Genomic DNA, 25,497 nt, shown 5'->3' on the forward strand with positions numbered 1-25,497 from the left:
AGTGTGCGTAGAGCTCTTCCCATGCGAAACACAGTGTAAAAGAAAAGACCGAACACGATCGGTGCGTGTGCGAACAGTGTTTTGTTGAGAGCGAGAAAAAAATAGAGGTGAAATTGGTCATCCATGCAGTGACGGGAAAGCTTTCGTTTTTCGCAGCATTTAAAAACCCAATGCCACAGCCAGCAGTGAAGTTAGTAGTAAGTAGGTAGTTTTTAAACAAGTGAAGTTAACCCACACACATACAAGAAACATAGTGTCGCGTGCTTTAGCAGAGCAACAGAAGCAACAGTGAAAGTGTCCGCGGCCAGCGTCCCACAGCGAGTTGGTAACAGTGAAGTGAGTGAGTGTAGTGCAATGCAGAAGTAAAACAAAATCAAATCGTGGATGCACCCACCCATTGTGCCAGGTTTTTACCACACAAATGTGCTTAACCAGCAGCAGCAACACCGTGCGCCCTTGTGCAAGCCAATAAAAGGGAGTGTGTTTGCCGTGCATCGATAGCTGCGTTAGCAAATGAAAGGAAAATAGTGTTTTCCACCCGCCTATTCCGTGCTCCTTGCCATCCGGAAGGGCATGTACACCAAATAGTGTTGATTACACAATCAATATTAATTAAGCAAACGAATGCTGCGCAGTGGAAGTCAGTGGACCATCGCTGATCAGCGCTAGGATAGCCACTGGAAATACAATCGGTGGGAGAGTGTGATCCCGACGGGTGGTTTGTTGGAGTGGCAAAATATTTGCCTTACCCTACATTACGGTACGGTGCGCGCAGAAGGTATCGGTTCCGTTAGCCAAAACCTCGGGACGGAACAAAAGGTGTGCAAAACAAAAATATAAATCTTCACCACCATATCTTCCCTACGCTCGCCTGTTCGGGAAGCAGCTTTGAAGTTTGCTCTAGCGCTATCAAGCAGTCCCTACAGGGGAAAAAAGGGTTAGCCATTTTACACCGAGCCGCCCTGTGTTTGTTCACAAAACCTGCACGCTGCTCGGCAAGTGCAGCACACCGCCGGCATCCCAAAACCGCCGAGGTGAAAGAAGCGTAACTAAGCGGATTGGATACAGAGGAGTCCCACGTAACGACGGACGGCAAATTGTAAACGGTCTGAAGGAAACCTGTTTCTCGACGCGGCTCGGCTAGGCACCTTATAGACTGTTACAGGTCTAACGAGAACACGGTCAACTGCCGCCCATTTGCACATTCCATAACTTCGTGCAAACAAAAACAACTCCATTTCGGGGCGCGTGCCTGCAACTCGCAAGGGGTAGTACCATTAACGCGCCAGTTGGAACGGCTGCAGGAGCGGTGTAGAAGGTGGTCTCATCACATCACACTATATCGTCAACTGTTGATCAGCTAGTCGAAAGTCTTCCCACAGACCGCAAGGAGCAACATCCACGTCATTACCGTCGTTGCATGACAGCACGGTATGACTTCTTCCATATTTCTCACCATGGCAGGATGGACTAGTGACAAGTTTCGTCTTTCCTGTATCGACAACAATGGCCTCAAGCGCACGCTGCTTAAAATGCTAATACTAGACAATGGTACAAAGAACTCGGTAAGTACCTTAAAGTCCCTCGTGCAGTACATTTCCCTCATGTTTGCGCGCATAGGCAATGACATTTTAACACTAATAGGAGTTGGGGTAGTAACGTTAAATAACGGTGTACTAAAACACCTTGAAAGTCTATTGGTTCTAGCTCAAAGCACTCCATAAAACAGTGAAGGTAATCCTTTCACGTGATGATGCGCATCGTTGACTTTTTATCTATCCCTCTTCCGAAGCCACTCATAACCAAGTGTGCGTGTGTGTGTGATAAGGAAGTTATAAAATCTCCATCCCCCCCCAAAAAAAAAAACAAGCTTTTTTGGGGGCTCTTTTGAAGTCTTAGCTCCGCGTTCAGGCGTGTCCAATTTATGCACACCGATAACAACAAGCAAATAAAACACTTTATTTCCTAGCGTATAACGTTCGCCAGCGTTAAAAGATCCTGCATTTTCTTTTAGTGCCATCATGATCGGACGTCATCGACGATCACCTGTGGGTTTATGAGTATAATATACAGCGAATTCCAAGCAGATCAGAATTGTGCTCGGATCCTGTTTGCATCAACCTTGGACTTTCCCACTTGATCACCGAAGGAGATGATCGATTTTTTATTCCCCCTATTTCCCACTCCCAAGAACCATGTCCAATCTTTCATGGTCTTTAGCGAGAAGTGCTACATGACGTAGAGAGCTGACTTAAGTTGCTGTCCCCCATCATTATGTATCTTGGTAATCGGATGCGCGATCCGATGGGCTCGTCTCTTCTCGATCGAGGCCGAAAAATGTTGACCCACCAGAGCATCTTGTACGCAGCTGGAACGAACCTGTAGTGGGGGTTGGAGACTTGTCAATGACACTTTTCACGGTCATTTTGGAACTATACCATTTTGACGTTGGTTTACGTCAGCAGCAGCAGCAGCAACAGCACCCCATCGTCGTGTTCAGGGTTTTATGAAGAATATGCAAATGTTCTGCCACTACTGCTTCAGGGAGATCTGCCAGAAAGGGGTCCGGTTCGTAACCATGCTGGAGTTGCTGAATTGGTGATGTGTCTTTACGTTCAGCCATCATCATGCTACAGCTGAAACAATATGCCCTCCAGATGGTGTAATGTTCACGCGCATTCGCTGACATGCTCCAAATTCCAACCATACGTCATGGTAAGCGGTAATTAAGGTTATTGTCCCTTTTTTTTACAAAAAAAGAATTTCTCTCTGCGTACCAACTTTTGAAACGCAATTCCTGTTTCGTGAACCTGTCTGGATGTACATTCCATTCACAGCTTCACGCTAAAATAGTAACTGCAAACAGTATTGGGCCTGCACAATGCTAACATTGCGGGCTGCTAACGAGTCGCGGAGTAAAATTAGCGCCCGATGACGATGGTTATGACGCCGTCGCCATTCCGTCCGATCATGATAGAAGGCGGCTATAAGTCGTTACAGAATAGAGTGTGCCGATTCTGACACCACGCATCCTGTCCACCGCTCTCGCCACCGGTATCGATCAATGTGTCCCGGATAAAGCTCCACTAGCGATTGGCTCCATGGGACATCGTGGACTCGACTTGTCCACTCCACCATAGACAAAGCATTTCCGTAGGCTGCTAAACCATCTGCACACAGCTTATTATTGACGGATATGATTAGGATGTGGACCGGATTCCAATAGCACACACAGTGCCTACCGGCCGCTGCACAAACCGATCCTGTCCTACCGTCCATCAAATGAACCGGTTACATCCGGTTATACGGTATCGGGCTAGATGACGTTAGCACTATGTCATTGATCTGGACAATGTAGTGGAACGGCTTCTTTCAACTGGACAAACTGGGCTCAACATTCACTCGCCTGATTTTACCGCACAGCTGTGGCAGAGAGCAGTTGTTCTGTGTGCGATTAAAAGAGACTATAAGTTAGAGGCGCAAGCGTCGGGCCCGGCTAGATTGACGTCAGCCACACGTGCAAGAGTGCCTCACATGTGATTGAAAACTACATGCGCCGGGGTCTAGGGTCATGCCTTGCCAGAAGCGCCGCTAGACCGTTTGCGGTATAATTTTCTTCCTTATGTTTCCCTTCATCGTGGTGGAAATTGACTGCAGTCCCCTACTGCGGACGGGAGTGGGCGGAAGGTTTTCGGTTGTAATACAGATGAATACCAGTCTGGTGCCATTCAGGCGAAACCATCTCGTGTGCATCGGTCGTAACAATAATAAGCAAGCCTGGATGGCGGCAACCATGGCCGTTGCATGTTGTTGTCCGCACGCGTGTGCCAAGTACAAGCCAAACAATCAACGATCAACTGCTGCTGTGGTTGTTATGAAAACTCATCAAGTCTCATCACAAAACATGGCCCCCGGTTTGCTTAGGTTTTGGAAGCAGGAAATGGCATTAACAGTGCTAATTAGTGCGATTTGTCATGACGGTAGCCCTGAATAAGTTGAGTCTTCATTTACCATTGAAAGCTGAATGTTGGGAAGTTTTGCTTTAGCCAAAGCAAAAATATTCATACCAGTAGTATGACTCTTGCGATCGAGCGGAAGATGTTCAGAAAGATTTTTGGTCCCGTATGTGTGAAAGCACTACAGGAGGAGTCACTACAATGATAAGCTGTACGAGCTGAACGAAGAATTCGCTGTCGTACAGCGGAACGAACTCGTCAAGCTCCGGTGGGCTGGCCATGTTATGAGAATGACACCGGGAGACCCAATCCGTAATGTTTATTTCAGAACGTCCATAAAGAGTCGTCAGACAAAGGAGATTACGACGCTCCTGCAGCAGGTCAAGACTGTGAAGTGGTTGTAGTATATAAATAAGTAAGTAAGTAAATAAAGATGACTCTTTCATCTATGAAGGGTTCTACTTTTCAAGCTAAGATCCGGATGTATTCTAATCGATGGCGCCATTGCATATTCCAGTGCCCCTCGGGGCCACCATTACTAATTGTCTCTCACGGCATCGTGCGGTTCGACAAAGTAATCCACCGGGAAACTGTCTATATTCAACCGACAACAACTAATCCGACAGCCAAAGAACCAGAATGATCATCACCTTCAGGGCCTAATTATCGACTACCTGACGCAGTCGGTTTGCCAGCGGCGAGTCCCGCGTTTGTTAATTACCACACCGCACCGACGCCGCCATTTGTATCAATATTTTTCGCTAACACATTTGAATACGGCCTATGTCCTTGAGCGCTTAGTTTGAGAGCAAACCAAAGTGCTGGTGTTGGGGGATAGTGTCTGGATAGGAAACAACAGACCCAATGGCGCGAACGGAAACGGACAGACAGAGGAGTACTGATGATGACGATGATGACGGTGATGACTCAGGCCGTTCTGTTGTATCGGAATTGGTGGAAACAGTGAAGCAGTTTCATTCCACTGTCCCTGTACAACTCGACGATCAGGCCGATCTACCCATCGATCACGACCATACTCAGTGGCTCCCTTCGGGTTTTTATTACTCAATCGCATTCGGTACCGCGCATTTACATCATGTTTTGCGGTTTTGTCGCGCTAAATCGACCGTTGCCGATCGGAGATGATCGACGATTAATTTTCTGTTACGCCGGAGGTCACCATGAGTGGGTGAGATCGTCACCGATCCGTGGTTGGAGGTTGCGGTCTGTTTTTTTCCCCACCCTGTCTGTCAATTCGCTTTCTTTGGTCGACGATCATGCGGGGTGGGTGGATCAACCTGCGATCAATGCGATGTTATAAACACGATCATCATCACGAGTATCGCGTTGCTCTGACATAATTTAGTTTTTATTCTACTAACACCTTTCTAATTGATCGATTATGATCGAAGGCGATTATGCGTAAAATACTAACGCATCTTTGTTCGTCTGACACCGAATTTGACACACACCAACAAATGCGTACGTGATAAGGCAGGTGGTGTGCTGCAGCATCACACAATCGGTAACGCACACCATCAAAATTGCTCAAATCAATCTGTTCGTTCTTTGTGTTAAATTCTTCACACTTTACGCAGGTAAAACAGCGTTTGAAATTGATGAAGCTCTATCAAAACAAGGCGCTGTCATTATTGGAGCACCAAAGAAACGGACGCCACGCCGTAAGGCACCGCGTAGTTGGCACCGAAGTTTCCTTTTCATACGTGAGGCTGATTATTAGATCGATAGTGTATTGTGCTTAATGGGACAAAGTTTTCTAAACTTATAAATAGTTTTTTGTTCCAAACACGTATAAACCAACGCCTTTAGAAATCGTGTGTTTTGCACCGTTTCCCGAGTGTGTGTGTGCGTGTTTCTGTACGTGTTTCCCCGCAGTGATATTATGGTACGAGATTGTGGTACAGATTCAGATATGAAAGCGCTCAATCGGTCCGTTTTGTTGAAACAGTTGTCTGTCCGTCCGACCCTGACTGTGTATTGAATGGTGGTCTAATTTGTATTTACCTTCCCCTTCCCAATCTCGTTACAGAATATCGAAGCAGAACGTACCGCGACGGAGTATCTGGTCGACCAGGGAGTGCCAACGGCCAATGCCAACAAATCGCTGCTCAGCTTTCTTGCAATCGTAAGTGTTGATCGCCTAACCGCGCTCCGAAATGATTCTCATTTGCTCAATGTTGTTGCACCTGTCACCCAAAGTCGAAACATTGAAACAGTTCCAGTTCCGTAGCGCCTTTTCCTTCACCCCACGAAGACGCGTCTCTTCCCCTTTGGTGGCCTTGTAAGTCGCGTAGAAGATAAAGGGCTTCGCGAGGCAAAAGGGGCAATCTACCTACCCACACACACACATGATCGACGAGCCGTGACAGGGATCATGTTCGTCTCCCGACATTCAACTCGACCGTGTGACTGACTGACTGACTGACTGAAGCTATAGCCGATGGTGCTTCGGAACGAGGGCCACGGAAACCATTAAAATTCATGCGCACCACCACCGCTTCTGCTGTCGATGCTGGCATTTTGCAATTTATTGTTTCGAGCTACGCGCGTAACGCTTCCGAGACATCGGCCGTGTTGCGGGGTTGCAACATCCTGGCCCTTGGACATGCCAACTCGCCTGCGAAGGAAACGCAAAACTGCGAACCGCAAACGCAAGCAAATCGCTGCACTTTACGTGCGTCCAGTGCCGGTTGATCTAGCGTAAGCACCGCACGGAAACGTTTGACGAAATTGCATGGACTCTTGGTTCAGTGTCATTTTACCATTGCTTTTGCCTATCGCTTCATGTCCCTCCACATTCACGCCTGTTGACTGATGTGGCCATCGTAATCTTCCCAGGAATGTTTACCGCAGTCGAATAACTCAGAACCTTCTGATGGCTTGCGCAGATCGATCGATCAATGGAAACCATTGTTCTAGAACACACTGCCCAAAATTGGGCCATTTAAGCCATCCCAAGGAGAGATCATCTCGGGTGCGCCCACCACTGTCATTTTGCCGTTTTAAGAAATCGTGCACCGCACATGATTACGGCAGCCGTAAAAACGTGTTTCCGTGTTTGGTCAATGCTGCCGAAATGGTCATCGGTAAGATCGCTTCATCCGATAGAGACCTTTGATCGTGGTCACTCCGCTGTCCGCAGTTCGCTCCGGGAGGATCTGACGTCTGTTCGGGGGCCGTATTATAATTCATCTTCGCACCACCACGCGGTGTATGTCCACCAGCGGTGTGCGTGTGCGCTCGTTTCACGCAGCGGCAAAAGAAGTGGCAAACGAACGCCGCCGCCGTCGCCACCTCCACCATATCGTGGGCCGTTTATGGGCCATCGGTTGTGGTGCTGTGAGATGCATCCGTAATGTGTTTATATACCGGAATGTCAACACACAACGTTGTCGGGGTCACCGTCACCGATGCGAAAGACGCAACCGAAGACATTGGACTTTAATTATTCACCATCTTTTCATTTCCCACGACCCACCCATCCTGCCCGTTGGGGCTGCAGATAGTGGTTGGGGGGGATGCTTTTACTACATTGCCGCCTATTAAAGATGTACCCTTTTTCTTCACCATATGGAATCGCTCGTATGGCAAGTTCGTTAGCATTGGTACCGATGACGATGGGAGAGTTCATTGCTGCCTGTGTACCCTTCCACGTCCGATGGCACGGCAACGCCTCATCCGGTATGCTCCCGGCACTGACGTCAAGGAGAAGGTTCATTACGCGGGTGCGAACGTACAACGCGTACGCTTGGCCACAAGGCAAACTAAACAGTTGTGCAAAAAAAAAGAGGGGGAATAATGGTGGATTAGTGGCCTAAGAGAAATTGCCGATTGCATTTCAGCGGATCGCTTGTTTATCTCCGAAACACGAAACGCACGCCGGGCTTTCGCTGCTTCCCCACGGATCCGGATGCTTCGAAAATGAGTATGCACCATACCGGATGGGAGTTTCTTCCCCACCTCGCGCATACTGTCACGCACGCCGCTCGCCACTGTTAGTCCACGGTTTCCATTTCGATGGAGCGCGAGGAAGAAAGTGAAATAAATCCCAAAGAAGTGACAAAAAAGCACGTCTCCTCTGGTGCTGCGAGGCGTAAGCGACTACGAACCTAGTGCGTCATCAGGCGAACGTCCGCATTCCCGGGCTATGGTGAGCGTCAAGCGTCTGGCATTGTACGTTCGTGGCAGCAAGCGCAAGCGGTTGTCCCACTTTCTTGCCCGTTGGAAAAGTAACAACTTTTACCTTAATGCAGTGAATGACTCTGCTTAGTGGATGGCACCGGTTCGTCTGTCACGTTTGCTGCTTGCCGATGGAACCGATACCGATCACATGTAACACTCGAGCAAGATGTCGTTTCGCATTTGCAGCAGCGTAGAGAGGAATACTGAGGATCATGTAAACGTACACAAAATTGAGACAAGATCAGCTTACAAGTAGGTGTAGATCTCGTGTTAAAGACCATACAATTCTAACGAGAAATCATTATAAGGCACATGCAGTGAATGCTCAGGTGTGAAGATCATCCCCCGAACGGAACACTTCCGCATACCACCCGGTCATCCCGATCGCCCTCCTAACCTCCGTCCAGATCCTAAGGGTACCATTTAGAAGATGATGATTATAATTTAAGTCACCTCACTTGCAAAAAACACCATTACACCCTGCTGTGCTGTACCGGAACGTGACCAAGAAGCGCAAACCAGGGCCACACGTCATGTCTCGGGTGCCGGGTCACGTAATTGCTCTTTCACTTTGCCACCTTCCCACCGGAAAAGGACCCACCGTGCGGCCACACGGTTCGGGCGTAAGCGCACGCGATTAATGGCAGCCGCGCAGGGCAGGGTCGTAACGAGTGTCGCGCCAAACAGCCAACAACGACCAATTGACACCGCGGAACCGGGAGCCCAGCGAGACGCGAAAACCCTTTTCGCCCGCATTAATCCCTGGTTGTAATTTATCTGAATTACCCTCAATTAGCATACGGTGCATTGTTTCACCAGCAGGGCTAAAGGGGGAAGAGGGAGAGGTTTGTGACACTTATGAGCGGATGACGACGTGCGCGCGTATACACGCCCAGCCCAGTGGTGTGTGCGAAAGATGCCTGCCCTTAACACCACGGTTTTTGCGCACGCGAATTGCGGCAGTCGGGCCAGTCGTTTTGCGCACGGTTATGATTTAATTAATAGAAATACTGACGTGGTTACGGTGTAATCGTTCCCGGACTCGTGTGGCGATTGGTCTAATGTCGCTGCTTATTGGAGAATTGAGCGTCCAGCGCGTCTGGTGCATGTGACACCGGACCACCCAGAAGAGCCTCCGGCGCAAACGTCCGGCGAATAGGTGCTGTTTTCACAATATCAGTACCTGTTTGTTTGAATCGATTCACAAATTAACGACCATTTTTATATGGAGTTGAACCATCGAGCATTGGAAGAATTGGTTCCTACTCATCGGTATATCAACTTCCTGCATGTTGAGGCCTTTCTAACTCTGTGTTCGTTGCTGCAAAGCACAAACCCTACAAAAACTACCCGAGTGGTTCTCCAAATCTTCGCTCAAAAGCTTAAACTTATTAATGGTCACTCACCAGTAGGTCTTCCGAATGACTTCCGTTCTCACAGTGAATGACCGTGATCTTGACGATGTGACCACCACCACCGCAAGAGCTCTACAGATTCTTCAAATTTAAGAGATCACCAAAAAAAACAACAACCATTATAGCATCTTTATTTTGCTTGCGCATGTTTTTTGGCTAGAAAAACACAAAACCCATCAGGGTAAGCAAATAGAACGAAACAAAAAAAGAGTCAACGCGATCCATACAAGTTTAGCGCGCTATTTCAACATCAAGGAACCGTCGTCACGCATGATAAGATCACCGGTAGCCGTTGGCAACGTTTGGCGTTGTGCGTTGCATCCGAAAAATGGCACCACCACTCGGTCGATCACTCACAGTCACTAAGGTCGATCAACTGAAGTTGGCTGACCCGTTTGGTTGGCCGTTTAGGTCGAGACCCCGATCAAAGACGGCTGTGCGAGGATGTACGAGAGCGATAGGCACTCCGGTTTTACGTGTGGAGTACTGAAACGAATCAAAACAAACGATCATCAAACGACTGTCGCTCCACTGTCGTACCCTTTTCCACGCTTTAGTAATGCATCCATGGCGGAGTTTGCCGACTCGTTAAACATTATGAACAATTGTTATCGCCCCGCGAAGCAGTCGGTGGTGGCATCTAACAATAGGGCATTAATTAAAAATAGCTCGCAGGCGTAACTATCTCACCCTCGGGTGTGCGCTTACGGATAGCCATCCGCAGACGTCATCCGTGATTGACGTGAAACGTACAGTGCGTAGCGTGCGTAAAACTGCATGTTCCTCCCCCCCCCCCCCCCCCCCCCGTGCACGATGGGAATGAGTTATGTGTTTCGAAAGCTCTTTGACTAGCGTTGTGCTTAATGAATCTTTTGAGAAGAGTCATTCACATGAATCTTTAGTGAGGCGTCGTTCAAATCTGAAATCGACTCTCAAAAGATCCAGAGCAGAGACTTATAGGAAGAGGTCATAAAAGTGAGATGAATCATGAATCTCTTAGATGATTCATGAATCTCTGAAATAAAGATTCAGATTCATTCATTTAGTTCAAATATTCATTAGAAACACTCAACACTATCTCGGGCAGTGGCTCTTCCGAAGACCCACACTAAAAGTTGGCTTGTTGTGAGCTGTGAGCGCCATCTGACCCGCAGTAATCGCGTCCAACCACTCATAACGAGAGCGAATGTTTTTGATTTAATTAAGCATTAATGTGAGTTTAAATCGGTTCGAAACAACACACAACACAGCGCCGGCAGCGTGATGCGCGCCCCCTGACCCAAGTCGCCTCGCGCCTCGATCGCATCGTCTGATAGCAAGGTTTCGCATTCGTGCGGGTGGATTAGCTAGATTACTGTAGCCGGCCCCTAGCACAGTTTGGATACAATGCAGCTACATCAGCAAAGCAACACAACACTTCGCGGCATGATTCAGTTTCTTGACAACGGCGAACGCCACACTGGTCTCCCGCCGTGAGTGACGTCAATTGTCCGGTGTTATCAGGGAACGACTTTCAAATGCGACCAGTAGTGAACCAACATCTAATTGCTGTCATGCCTCCGGTCGAGTAGCGACAGTCGAACGAGCCTCCTGGTTTTCAATTTCGGCTGTCCGTTATCAAACCCGGGTGAGTCCCGGGTGGATTTCGATTGGGGCAGTGTATGTGGTCTGGCACACAAACAACAACTTGCTAATGACATCGTTTTGCACTGAATACGTCTGTGTAGATTGTGTTTTGATGTCTGTTTGAACGTACGCAAATCACTTTGCCCAAATTGAGCTAGAATGTGCAGTGCTGCTCGTTTGTTTCCAAGTGCGAGTTAGACGTGTAGGTTTTTGATGATTGACCAGGGGAGTAGAATCATCAGGAAATTAGGTATTAAAATGGGTTCCCGTACATGGCATGCTCTGGAAGACAACTGAGCTATTTTTTTCTGTGAATTGATTTGATTAGATTAACAATGTGACCAATTGTTTAATTGTAGCATCTGTCATTTTGAAAAATTCTCATAATATGCAAACCCCCAATATTTCCGACCAAACAAGCAATTCTTATTTGTTCTGGCGAATGTAACAACTTTAAACACTTAATGTGACATTCTCACACACATCTCGTCTATTTCTTGAAGTTGATTCATTACCTGTGCCCCCAAACAATACACCGGAGACAAACAAACGCAAAAAAAACTTGCCAACAAACGTTGTTGAAGTCATCATCATCCAGATCCATTTGTGTGAAGAGCTTCTATTTCGCTTCTACCGCCAACTTAGATTCCCACTCGCGTGGCTTTGGTGAGCAATTAGGGTAGGTGATTGATATTCACCACCGGTAAAATGAGATGCGAGATGAGTAACAACACACCATCGCTCATCACCTGAACAAGACATCGTGTGTACCAGGTGTGGGGTAGTTTGATAAATCACCTCCATTAGAATGCTTACACGCTAACAGCGTCGATCTTTCCCATAATTTTTTTCGATCCAGAACCTAATGATCATGCTTACATCGGCAGCACATTATGGTCGTATTTGGAAGGCAAAAACAAACTTGCCGGATCTTGTCAGGATGTCGAAGGAAGAGGAGAGAGCCGACAGTGAAGTGGAACACTGCATCAGTAGCTCAGGCTGGTGACCAATACCAGAGATCCGGCATTCCCTCTGTAGTGGGGTTTATTTATCTCACCTATTTTATTCATTTTCATACCATTCGTTGAACCAGCATCGGTATATTTAAGTTCCAAGGTCTACCGAAGGAGGCCCTTTACCGAACGAGTGATCCTTCGTATGCTAACTACAAACCCCGTTCTAACCCAACTGCCTTCTAACCTTCTCCCTGGTTTTGTTGTCAAGCCTTTTTTTGTTTTTTTGCTACAAAATGGAAAGGGCGCTAAGATGGCAGAAGTTCGGTGGCATGTGAACATGTGAGCTGTTTTATAAAACGGTGGGGAACAAGGAAAACAAAAAGAACAACCGTCGAATACGACATTTTATGTACCAACCGATAGGTCCGAGTCCGTTTGACGTCAATCGCGCGGACTCCGGCTTGGCGCCGGTAGTGAATTTGGTAGAGTGAGACAAAACACATCGGACTTACGAACAAGAAAAACGTTACACGCACACGGTATATTAAATGGCAAGAGACCAGATCGCCGCACCAGAGCTCACGAAAGCCACCTGAAAGGTTAGTGTTGGTCCCGGAGGAAGGGACAAATGGTGTAAGTACACGTTTACATTGTACCTACCAAATGGCCTATTACCGTCGAACGACCGATTGCCCCGTGGCTGCAGTAGAAGAACGCGACAGGAAGGCTCGTCTCCGAATGATGCCTAGGAAGGGGAAGTCGCACGATTGGATCGTGTCCGGCAGGAAGAACTTCTGGGGTTTTTTATTCTGGGAAATGGCGCGCGGAAGTAGAACATCATGTCACTGAACTCCGTATCAGTGGTAAATTGGCTAGCTTGATTGGACGAATGGCAAACGAAGGTTTTCGCTGTTCAGTAACGCAGTACGGGACGGAAAACGGCCGAGATACAGCAAGCTCGCCCAATGACGTCAATGACGTAGCGGTTCGCCGAGCCTTCACCGTCCGGAGATAATCGGTGATCGGCCGAGAATTGGAATGCGCTACAGTTTCGTGCTCTTGTTAATTCCACCACAGTTCAAAACTGAGGTGGCAGATTGCAAATTATTCATGGTGTGCGGATAGTTAGTTTTTAGTCATTGAAAGCAACCAACTCCAACAGAACCCTACAAAGTGGTCGTACACTTTCTTCTATGAAAGGCCATGCACTGTGTGTACCAGCCAGCCCATGGCTTATTGCGTGCCCGTCACGCGATCCGATGCTTTGCCAACGGTCGCAATTAACTGTAGGTTGAGCACAGAAATTATGAACCATACCGACCATACGGTGGTCTGAACTTCCATCTTCCGTACCGCGTGGTAGCGACCATCGTACCGGTTCGTTTGTTTATAATGCGGCTCCCCCCTATAAACGGTGTATCGGTCGTTACGAGTGGTTAATTGAATCCACCTGCGATAATCTACCGGCAGTCGATACGTTGATGCCGGAAAAAATATGGCCGCCGAATGGTTGGACGAAAATAAGTTTCGCTACGCACCATTACGCTGATGCGATCCATATGGATGTGAGCTCGCTCTTTGATGTGATATTTTGTATTTGTATACATAGGTATAGAGAACGCATTCCAAACCTGAAGATTCCAAGCATGAAGATGAATCATCAGTGGTCAAATTAATGATTGTGAATTCAAGATTCCTTGAGGTTTAGGAATTCTTCATCCACTTTTTGTCCATGAACCGAACAAACATTGTACTACAAGGAATGAGCCTTTACGCAAGACATGGAACAAAGCCATTGAATGAGCTTGTGTGTTCCAGTGTGTACTGATATCCGCGACATCAACTCACAGTGACGGTGATTCTAGCGCAACGATCACCATGCACGTGCTTACGGCGGGCTTTAAGAATACCCCCGTGTACCGGATATCAGCAAGGCCATCTTTCTGTGATCGTGATGGACCATAATTTTACGACTGAGAATTCCACCTCGACTCAAAAGCAAACAAGCGCACAGACAGATAGCTCAAGACTCTCCCGTTCCAAATATGTGTATTTACCTACGGAATATCTGGACACTATCGCACCTTTGCGCAAAACAATATATAAGGTTGGTTTACTGCGGCAGTAGGGCGGCTCATATCTAATCTAATGTTCATCACCGAACGGTGTGACTTGGACGAGACTTTGAGGAGACAACCAACGCATAATGTCCAATTCATTTCGACTTCATCTTGTGTTAGCTTCACAATACCACCTGTTGTTGGTGGTGCTCAAGGGGTGTAATTAGAATTCTTGCTCAACCTCATGGTGAAGAAACCGTTTATTTTTTCAAATTTTACAACTATCTCAACAGAGTTCTTTTGTATCTTTCTAGAACGCGCTCGAGCTCAGTGCACCCGCCAGTCCCGTCCTGCTGGAATGTAACGCCCCGACGGTACCTCCCGGATGGCTACAACTTTCCGGCCATCCCAAAAGGTAAGGAATCAACCGAATTAGCTCGGACCGCTCGCGATTGCTGTTGTACGTGTTGTTTGATCCTAATGCTGATCCGATGGAACCCTTGATGCGATGGGCGTTTGATTGATTGATTGTGAAATGCTATATTTAATCCGCCGTTCCCCGTCGGATGGGCAGAACCGTTCTGTCCTCGTTTGTACAGGCCCGGGACGTTGTTGTGAGATTGCGCAAATGCAAACAGCTGATAAGTCGTACAAGCGTTCAGCGCTTTGCTGCTTCTTTTCAAACCGGACCGTTTGTGAGACATAACTTCTTCGGTGATAAAGTAATAGTACGAGGTCCCTAGGTTATGACGTGCTGGGCGCCGTCTAGTCGGAACCCAGCTCAAACATCACTCAGCGAGACAAGGTCAGCTAGAAGCATAACTAAACCGAGTGGACACACTCGGGCGCTCGTGTCAAGGAATGGGCCGAACATTTCGTAAAGGTAGCCACCCAGTTTGGACGCGTACTGTAACACTAACACACGTCCCAGTACGTCATCTGTGGACATCCTCTTGCGCATTATTGTGTGGAGGTTTTACCCCAGCGCCTTTTCGAAGGCACCAGAGCAAAGCGTGCAGTTTACAGGCATGTGCCAGAGGAATGCAAATAACGCAAAAGTGTCACAGAAATGCTAACTTGTACATATACGTAACATTCCTCTATAGGCCGATCGGATTCGGTTGCGACCGATGACGTCAAGGCGTAACGGCGAGTTGACTGGAATTTCGCAACAAGCCTTTTGCCGGTGCGGTGTCGTAGGCGCCGTTATCGTGGTGTGAAACCGTGTGCAAATGAGTGCAGTAGCGGAACGGTGTATGAATGTTTCCCATTTAGTTGCCAATTTCGCTACCAAACCGAGGGATAGCATAGCAAGTTCGAAGTTGTTCCATTTGTTGGTAAACAGTAGCATGATCGCTAGTGATTACAACGCTAGGAAAGTAGATAAAAACGCTAGAATGGAAAGACATCTCTCATAATTTTGGATAATAGATACTTTTGATAAGTAGTTTTCGTAGTTAAAACTTAAACGAGGAAGACATAAACTTGTTGAGATCATTCATGAATTAGTCCTTACAATAAATCTCGACTAGACCTAGACCTTCAATGTTGACAAGATAGTGTTTGGCGTCACTGAAAATGCTCTCAAAGCAAAGAATACGTTAAAACAATAGCTTGAAATGAATCACTGCACTAATTCTCGGAAATACGCATGGGACGTACTGATCGGCTCGTAGGATGACTAATTTATCCCAAACCGTGACTGCGTGAATCACTGCAAATATCAAGAGTCTTCTCGAAAACTTTTCAAAAACTTCCAAATGTACCAATAAAACTAATATTTATCCTTAATTTTATTTCTCTTTCCAGCATTGCTCCTATGGCCAACGGTATCGTGCGAAAGCGCATTTCTGGCTCAAACGATACAGAGCTACTCGCCTACCGCCAGCTCATGGTGGACCCGCACGCAATCAAGGTGGTTCCAAAGTTTCTCGGCGTGCACCAGGTCGGTGGTGATCATTTCATCGAGCTACACAATATGCTGCACGGTTTCGTCGAACCGAACGTGATGGACATCAAGATGGGCTTCCGGACGTTCACGGAGAGCGAAGTGAGCAACACCGCCCTGCGGGAGGATCTGTACAAAAAGATGATTGCTGTCGATCCGAACGCACCAACCGCTGAAGAACACGCACAACAGGCGATCACCAAGCTGCGGTACATGCTGTTCCGCGAGAACATGTCATCGACACAGGAGAAAGGTTTCCGCATCGAAGCGCTGAAGATGCGCGGCTGCTCGCCGGTCACCGATCTGAAGACGATCAAGAACGATCATCAGATACGGACCACGGTGGGACATTTTGTGAACGGACGGCGCAGTGTGGCGAAGGACATTCTGAAGCGCTTGCGGCAGATGCGTACGCTGATCGAAAAGTCGGATTTTTTCCAACACCACCAGGTGCTTGGGAGCAGCGTGTTCATCGTGTACGACGACCATCAGGTCGGTGTGTGGTTGATAGACTTTGCCAAATCGTTACCACTGCCAGCGGGCACGAAAATCACGCACAGACGCCGGTGGCAGATGGGTAACTGTGAGGAGGGCCTACTGCATGGGTTCGATGAGCTGATTCGCACGATGGAAGCCGTACAGCAGAATGTTCACGCGTTGCGCAACCAGTCACGCGCGACAGACGTTTAGGAACAGTGGGAAAGTTTACAGTGTCGAACGATTTTCATCCTCGAATAACTACGTAATCGTAATATTGCGAAGGCTGGTCCCTTCCACAGTGTCAGACGTGAAACTAGTCAATATGTTGTTTTAAATCGTTCGTTTGGAAGGATCTCGGAATCAGCAGAGGCAGCATGATAGTATCCTCCAAGCGATATAGAAGTAGGAGGCGACTTAACTAAGGGACGATCGTAAAAAAAAGACTGAACCTTCGTCGCAAAAGAGCTAAGATACAGCGTCAACGATCGCACAACGGATGTCGTTGGGGGGCAGCAAGTTCCATCCGACCCGTCACGTCGGCCACGTGACGATCCCGTGCGATGCCTGGTTACACCGTTTTGCGGTTGGCAGCGAGTATCGTGTTCTTTGAAGAATGTAACAATGTAATATTCCATATTGGAAAACGAGCTTATAGTGTAAAACGTGTTGAGGAAGCAAAAGTGAGAAAAAAAGAGAAGAAAGTAAACAAAAAGGCTAATTGTAACATAGAGAGAGCGAGGGGGTAGCTGTAGGACACACTGGAAGGCACATTAAATTCACACCATTACCATTATTCACTATTACTGCTACCATTACTATTACTACTACTACTACTGCTCCTATCGTGAAATCCTCCAGTAGAACTAAAAAGAATAATGTTCCGTTCCACATGTGCAACTCATTCACGGCAACTTTATAAGCGTCTAGTTTTTAATGGTAAAGCAATTAAAGCATATGTTAATATATACTCTATAAGCGGAATAATGCGCACGTTTGTTTATTGTGTAATGTGTTACATGTTTAAATTAATAAAATATGAAATCAGTTCTTAATGTATCGCGTCGTTTTGTATATTCTTCACTGTATACTGCAGTGGAATATCAATCCCCTAGTGGTACCTTTCGGGGCCCCCACTAGCATAAGGATCTCTAGCATCTGTACTTTTCTAAATGGAGGTACAATCATACGTGTGCCAACTTCGAGAAGCTGCATGTGGTGGAATTTACAACTACAGCATCCAAGGAGCACTTTGCCATCGAATTGGTTCGCTCGCAGTGCTTCCGGGAGAATAGCCATGCAACACTCAGTTATACTTCTTTGATCTTAACTTAACTTGACAAAACACTGAATCACCAGGACTTCATCGATATTGTCTATCCTGCATCCTGGGTATTTATCACACGCATGACCACTAAAACGGATGTTCAGTCATACATATGAACGCATGTCTGTTCGCGATGAACAGCGCCTTTGCCTCCTTTCACGTATTGCCTCACCAGGTATTGACCAGTGCCGGAACAACGCACCGACTGCAGGTGAGGTGGGTCATGTGTGTTTGGGACGATATCACCGGTAGCACGGAATATACCCGAGCCTGTAACCTGTAACGGCTGTAACCAAGCCGTTAAGCTAGTCTCTATATAAACGTTTGTATGCGCTAAGGAGAACCATAACGCCACTACTTGGATCACATTTTCTATGATTTACGCACATTTATGATTCCTGGTTAGTCCAACACCTTCTACGAGTTTTCGCCCAAAGTACAGTTTCCAATCGGTTTACTTCTTCGGTAACAATCAGAGAAATTTCTTAGAACCCTGTTTCGCTCATGTTGATGTTTTAGGCGATGAACAACACAATTGTTTTCAGATTTCCGATACTAAGAAAGCATGTTTTTCACGAGGTGGCACCTGCAGTGTGGAATAAATTCACTCATCACTATTGCATTGCATACTATCAAACCCGTGAGAGCGATCGCTAGTGTAAGGAAGATCGATAAAACGGAAAGCATCCTTCATCTCGCTCAAACTTCCCGTCGGCTGGTACGAAATTCCATACAAACCAGGAGAGCATGCAACGCAGGAGGATGCTTTTCCGTGTCAATCGAGACAAAAAACTCGCCAAAAATGACCAGTTTTTCAAGCTCCTGATACCAGGAGAGCATGCAACGCAGGAGGATGCTTTTCCGTGTCAATCGAGACAGAAAACTCGCCAAAAATGACCAGTTTTTCAAGCTCCTGATACCAGGAGAGCATGCATATTTTGCAGCAATTTTGATCGAAAACCACCGAAAAGTATACAATGTTTAAACACTAACTTTCCCGTTGGTCGTGAAAAATTTCTTCGAAAACTACCAGTTTCTGAATGTACAGTACCAGGAGAGCATCCACGGAAGAGGTAGCTCCTGGTACTGCGCCGGAAGGTATGCAATCAACTTGCAATGCAATGCGCCGTAAGGTATGCAATGTTTATACACTAACCTTTTATACAAACCAGCTGTTTTCAAATTTCCGATACCAGGAGAGCATGTACTTCATGAGGTGAAATCTTCCCTCTCCCTCCCCCCCCTACCCTCACCGTCGGGCCATGGCGTCCAAGATGGCGACCAATATGGCGGACAAGATGGCGGACAAGATGGCGGACAAGATGGCGGACAAGACGGCGGACAAGATGGCGGACAAGATGGCGGACAAGATGGCGGACAAGATGGCGGACAAGATGGCGGACAAGATGGCGGACAAGATGACGGCCAAGATGGCGGCCAAGATGGCGGACAAGATGGCGGACAAGATGGCGGACAAGATGGCGGACAAGATGGCGGACAAGATGGCGGACAAGATGGCGGACAAGATGACGGCCAAGATGGCGGACAAGATGGCGGACAAGATGGCGGACAAGATGGCGGACAAGATGGCGGACAAGATGGCGGCCAAGATGGCGGCCAAGATGGCGGACAAGATGGCGGCCAAGATGGCGGAAAAGATGGCGGACAAGATGACAGACAAGATGGCGGACAAGATGGCGGCCAAGATGGCGGACACGAGATGGCGGCCAAGATGGCGGACAAAATGGCGGACAAGATGGCGGACAAGATGGCGGCCAAGATGGTGGACAAGATGGCGGACAAGATGGCGGACAAGATGGCGGCCAAGATGGCGGCCAAGATGGCGGACAAGATGGCGGCCAAGATGACGGACAAGATGGCAGACAAGATGGCAGACAAGATGGCGGACAAGATGGCGGCCAAGATGGCGACCAAGATGGCGGCCAGGATGGCGGCCAAGATGGCGGCCAGGATGGCGGCCAAGATGGCGGACTAGATGGCGGACAAGATGGCGGACAAGATGGCAGACAAGACGGCGGACAAGATGGCGGACAAGATGGCGGACAAGATGGCGGACACGATGGCGGACACGATGGCGGACAAGATGGCGAACAAGATGGCGGACAAGATGGCGGACAAGATGGCGGACAAGATGGCGGCCAAGATGGCGGACAAGATGGCGGACAAGATGGCGGACAAGATGGCGGCCAAGAACGGCGGACAAGATGGCGGACAAGATGGCGGACAAGATGGCGGACAAGATGGCGGACAAGATGGCGGACAAGATGACGGCCAAGATGGCGGACAAGATGGCGGACAAGATGGCGGCCAAGATGGCGGACAAGATGGCGGACAAGATGGCGAACAAGATGGCGGACAAGATGGCGGCCAAGATGGCGGACAAGATGGTGGACAAGATGGCGCCCAAGATGGCGGCCAAGATGGCGGACAAGATAGTGGCCAAGATGGCGGCCAAGATGGCGGACAAGATGGCGGACAAGATGGCGGCCAAGATGGCGGACACAAGATGGCGGACAAGATGGCGGCCAAGATGGCGGACACAAGATGGCGGACAAGATGGCGGACAAGATGGCGGACAAGATGGCGGACAAGATGGCGGACAAGATGGCGGACAAGATGGCGGACACGATGGCGGACAAGATGGCGGTCAAGATGGCGGCCAAGATGGCGGACAAGATGGCGGACAAGATGGCGGCCAAGATGGCGGACAAGATGGCGGACAAGATGGCGGACAAAATGGCGGACAAGATGGCGGACAAGATGACGGACAAAATGGCGGACAAGATGGCGGACAAGATGGCGGACAAGATGGCGGACAAGATGGCGGCCAAGATGGCGGACACAAGATGGCGGCCAAGATGGCGGACAAAATGGCGGACAAGATGGCGGACAAGATGGCGGCCAAGATGGCGGACAAGATGGCGGACAAGAAGGCGGACAAGATGGCGGCCAAGATGGCGGACAAGATGGCGGCCAAGATGGCGGCCAAGATGGCGGACAAGATGGCGGCCAAGATGGCGGACAAGATGGCGGACAAGATGGCGGACAAGATGGCGGCCAAGATGGCGGACAAGATGGCGGACTAGATGGCGGACAAGATGGCGGCCAAGATGGCGGACAAGATGGCGGACAAGATGGCGGACAAGATGGCGGACAAGATGGCGGCCAAGATGGCGGCCAAGATGGCGGACAAGATGGCGGACAAGATGGCGGACAAGATGGCGGACAAGATGGCGGACAAGATGGCGGACAAGATGGCGGATAAGATGGCGGACAAGATGGCGGACAAGATGGCGGACAAGATGGCGGACATAATGGCGGACAAGATGGCGGACAAGATGGCGGACAAGATGGCGGACAAGATGGTGGACAAGATGGCGGACAAGATGGCGGACAAAATGGCGGACAAGATGGCGGACAAGATGACGGACAAGATGGCGGACAAGATGGCGGACAAAATGGCGGACAAGATGGCGGACAAGATGGCGGACAAGATGGCGGACAAGATGGCGGCCAAGATGGCGGACACAAGATGGCGGACAAGATGGCGGACAAGATGGCGGCCAAGATGGCGGCCAAGATGGCGGACAAGATGGCGGCCAAGATGGCGGACAAGATGGCGGACAAGATGGTGGACAAGATGGCGGACAAGATGGCGGACAAGATGGCGGACAAGATGGCGGACAAGATGGCGGACAAGATGGCGGACAAGATGGCGGACAAGATGGCGGACACGATGGCGGACAAGATGGCGGTCAAGATGGCGGCCAAGATGGCGGACAAGATGGCGGACAAGATGGCGGCCAAGATGGCGGACAAGATGGCGGACAAGATGGCGGACAAGATGGCGGACAAGATGGCGGACAAAATGGCGGACAAGATGGCGGACAAGATGACGGACAAAATGGCGGACAAGATGGCGGACAAGATGGCGGCCAAGATGGCGGACACAAGATGGCGGACAAGATGGCGGCCAAGATGGCGGCCAAGATGGCGGACAAGATGGCGGACAAGATGGAGGCCAAGATGGCGGACAAGATGGCGGACAAGATGGCGGACAAGATGGCGGACAAGATGGCGGACAAGATGGCGGCCAAGATGGCGGACAAGATGGCGGACACGATGGCGAACAAGATGGCGGCCAAGATGGCGGACAAGATGGCGGACAAGATGGCGGACAAGATGGTGGACAAGATGGCGAACAAGTTGGCGGACAAGATGGCGGGCAAAATGGCGGACAAGATGGCGGCCAAGATGGCGGCCAAGATGGCGGCCAAGATGGCGGACAAGATGGCGGACAAGATGGCGGACAAGATGGCGGCCAAGATGGCGGACAAGATGGCGGCCAAGATGGCGGACAAGATGTCGGCCAAGATGGCGGCCACGATGGCGGACAAGAAGGCGGACAAGATGGCGGCCAAGATGGCGGACAAGATGGCGGACAAGATGGCGGACAAGATGGCGGACAAGATGGCGGACAAGATGGCGGACAAGATGGTGGCCAAGATGGCGGACAAGATGGCGGACAAGATGGCGGACAAGATGGCGGACAAGATGGCGGACAAGATGGCGGCCAAGATGGCGGCCAAGATGGCGGACAAGATGGCGGCCATGATGGCGGACAAGATGGCGGACAAGATGGCGGACAAGATGGCGGACAAGATGGCGGACAAGATGGCGGACAAAATGGCGGACAAGATGGCGGCCAAGATGGCGGACAAGATGGCGGACAAGATGGCGGACAAGATGGCGGACAAGATGGCGGCCAAGATGGCGGACAAGATGGCGGACAAGATGGCGGCCAAGATGGCGGACAAGATGGCGGACATGATGGCGGACAAGATGGCGGCCAAGATGGCGGACAAAATGGCGGACAAGATGGCGGACAAGATGGCGGCCAAGATGGCGGACACAAGATGGCGGACAAGATGGCGGCCAAGATGGCGGACAAGATGGCGGACAAGATGGCGGACAAGATAGCGGCCAAGATGGCGAACAAGATGGCGGACAAGATAGCGGCCAAGATGGCGAACAAGATGGCGAACAAGATGGCGGACAAGATGGTGGACAAGATGGCGGACAAGATGGCGGACAAGATGGCGGACAAGATGGCGGCCAAGATGGCGGACAAGATGGCGGCCAAGATGGCGGACAAGATGGCGGCCAAGATGGCGGACAAGATGGCGGACAAGATGGCGGTTAAGATGGTGGACAAGATGGCGAACAAGTTGGCGGACAAGATGGCGGGCAAAATGGCGGACAAGATGGCGGCCAAGATGGCGGCCAAGATGGCGGACAAGATGGCGGACAAGATGGCGGACAAGATGGCGGACAAGATGGCGGACAAGATGGCGGACAAGATGGTGGACAAGATGGCGGACAAGATGACGGACAAGATGGCGGACAAGATGGCGGACAAGATGGCGGCCAAGATGGCGGACAAGATGGCGGACAAGATGGCGGCCAAGATGGCGGACAAGATGGCGGACAAGATGGCGGACAAGATGGCGGCCAAGATGGCGGACACAAGATGGCGGACAAGATGGCGGACAAGATGGCGGACAAGATGGCGGACAAGATGGCGGACAAGATAGCGGCCAAGATGGCGAACAAGATGGCGGACAAGATGGCGGACAAGATAGCGGCCAAGATGGCGAACAAGATGGCGGACAAGATAGCGGCCAAGATGGCGAACAAGATGGCGAACAAGATGGCGGACAAGATGGTGGACAAGATGGCGGACAAGATGGCGGACAAGATGGCGGACAAGATGGCGGACAAGATGGTGGACAAGATGGCGGACAAGATGACGGACAAGATGGCGGACAAGATGGCGGACAAGATGGCGGCCAAGATGGCGGACAAGATGGCGGACAAGATGGCGGCCAAGATGGCGGACAAGATGGCGGACAAGATGGCGGACAAGATGGCGGCCAAGATGGCGGACACAAGATGGCGGACAAGATGGCGGCCAAGATGGCGGACAAGATGGCGGACAAGATGGCGGACAAGATGGCGGACAAGATAGCGGCCAAGATGGCGAACAAGATGGCGGACAAGTTGGCGGACAAGATGGCGGGCAAAATGGCGGACAAGATGGCGGCCAAGATGGCGGCCAAGATGGCGGACAAGATGGCGGACAAGATGGCGGACAAGATGGCGGACAAGATGGCGGACAAGATGGCGGACAAGATGGTGGACAAGATGGCGGACAAGATGACGGACAAGATGGCGGACAAGATGGCGGACAAGATGGCGGCCAAGATGGCGGACAAGATGGCGGACAAGATGGCGGACAAGATGGCGGCCAAGATGGCGGACAAGATGGCGGACATGATGGCGGACAAGATGGCGGCCAAGATGGCGGACAAAATGGCGGACAAGATGGCGGACAAGATGGCGGCCAAGATGGCGGACACAAGATGGCGGACAAGATGGCGGCCAAGATGGCGGACAAGATGGCGGACAAGATGGCGGACAAGATAGCGGCCAAGATGGCGGACAAGATGGCGGACAAGATAGCGGCCAAGATGGCGAACAAGATGGCGAACAAGATGGCGGACAAGATGGTGGACAAGATGGCGGACAAGATGGCGGACAAGATGGCGGACAAGATGGCGGACAAGATGGCGGACAAGATGGCGGCCAAGATGGCGGACAAGATGGCGGACAAGATGGCGGACAAGATGGCGGACAAGATGGCGGTTAAGATGGTGGACAAGATGGCGAACAAGTTGGCGGACAAGATGGCGGGCAAAATGGCGGACAAGATGGCGGCCAAGATGGCGGCCAAGATGGCGGACAAGATGGCGGACAAGATGGCGGACAAGATGGCGGACAAGATGGCGGACAAGATGGCGGACAAGATGGTGGACAAGATGGCGGACAAGATGACGGACAAGATGGCGGACAAGATGGCGGACAAGATGGCGGCCAAGATGGCGGACAAGATGGCGGACAAGATGGCGGCCAAGATGGCGGACAAGATGGCGGACAAGATGGCGGACAAGATGGCGGCCAAGATGGCGGACACAAGATGGCGGACAAGATGGCGGCCAAGATGGCGGACAAGATGGCGGACAAGATGGCGGACAAGATGGCGGACAAGATAGCGGCCAAGATGGCGAACAAGATGGCGGACAAGATGGCGGACAAGATAGCGGCCAAAATGGCGGACAAGATGGTGGACAAGATGGCGGACAAGATGACGGACAAGATGGCGGACAAGATGGCGGACAAGATGGCGGCCAAGATGGCGGACAAGATGGCGGACAAGATGGCGGCCAAGATGGCGGACAAGATGGCGGACAAGATGGCGGACAAGATGGCGGCCAAGATGGCGGACACAAGATGGCGGACAAGATGGCGGCCAAGATGGCGGACAAGATGGCGGACAAGATGGCGGACAAGATAGCGGCCAAGATGGCGAACAAGATGGCGGACAAGAAGGCGGACAAGATAGCGGCCAAGATGGCGAACAAGATGGCGAACAAGATGGCGGACAAGAT

The 25,497-nt window shown here is 50.0% G+C and overlaps 1 protein-coding gene across 2 annotated transcripts; it reads left to right on the forward strand.

Annotated features, from left to right (window-relative positions):
* The first annotated feature begins 1,126 nt into the window (after positions 1 to 1,126).
* LOC128301905 (inositol-trisphosphate 3-kinase A) lies at positions 1,127 to 17,691 on the forward strand. Of its 2 annotated transcripts, none has more exons than XM_053038574.1 (4): positions 1,127 to 1,565; positions 6,007 to 6,102; positions 14,531 to 14,631; positions 16,026 to 17,691. In XM_053038574.1, exons 1-4 carry the CDS (start codon positions 1,434 to 1,436, stop codon positions 16,852 to 16,854), a joined length of 1,158 nt encoding a protein of 385 aa, XP_052894534.1. In that variant the 5' UTR covers positions 1,127 to 1,433; the 3' UTR covers positions 16,855 to 17,691. The 2 variants fall into 2 exon arrangements, with proteins under 2 accessions (XP_052894534.1, XP_052894535.1); XM_053038575.1 differs by lacking the exon at positions 1,127 to 1,565 and adding an exon at positions 5,625 to 5,862.
* The last annotated feature ends 7,806 nt before the right edge of the window (positions 17,692 to 25,497 follow it).

This window comes from Anopheles moucheti, chromosome 3, assembly GCF_943734755.1.
Source record: "Anopheles moucheti chromosome 3, idAnoMoucSN_F20_07, whole genome shotgun sequence".
Classification (NCBI taxonomy): Eukaryota; Metazoa; Arthropoda; class Insecta; order Diptera; family Culicidae; genus Anopheles; species Anopheles moucheti.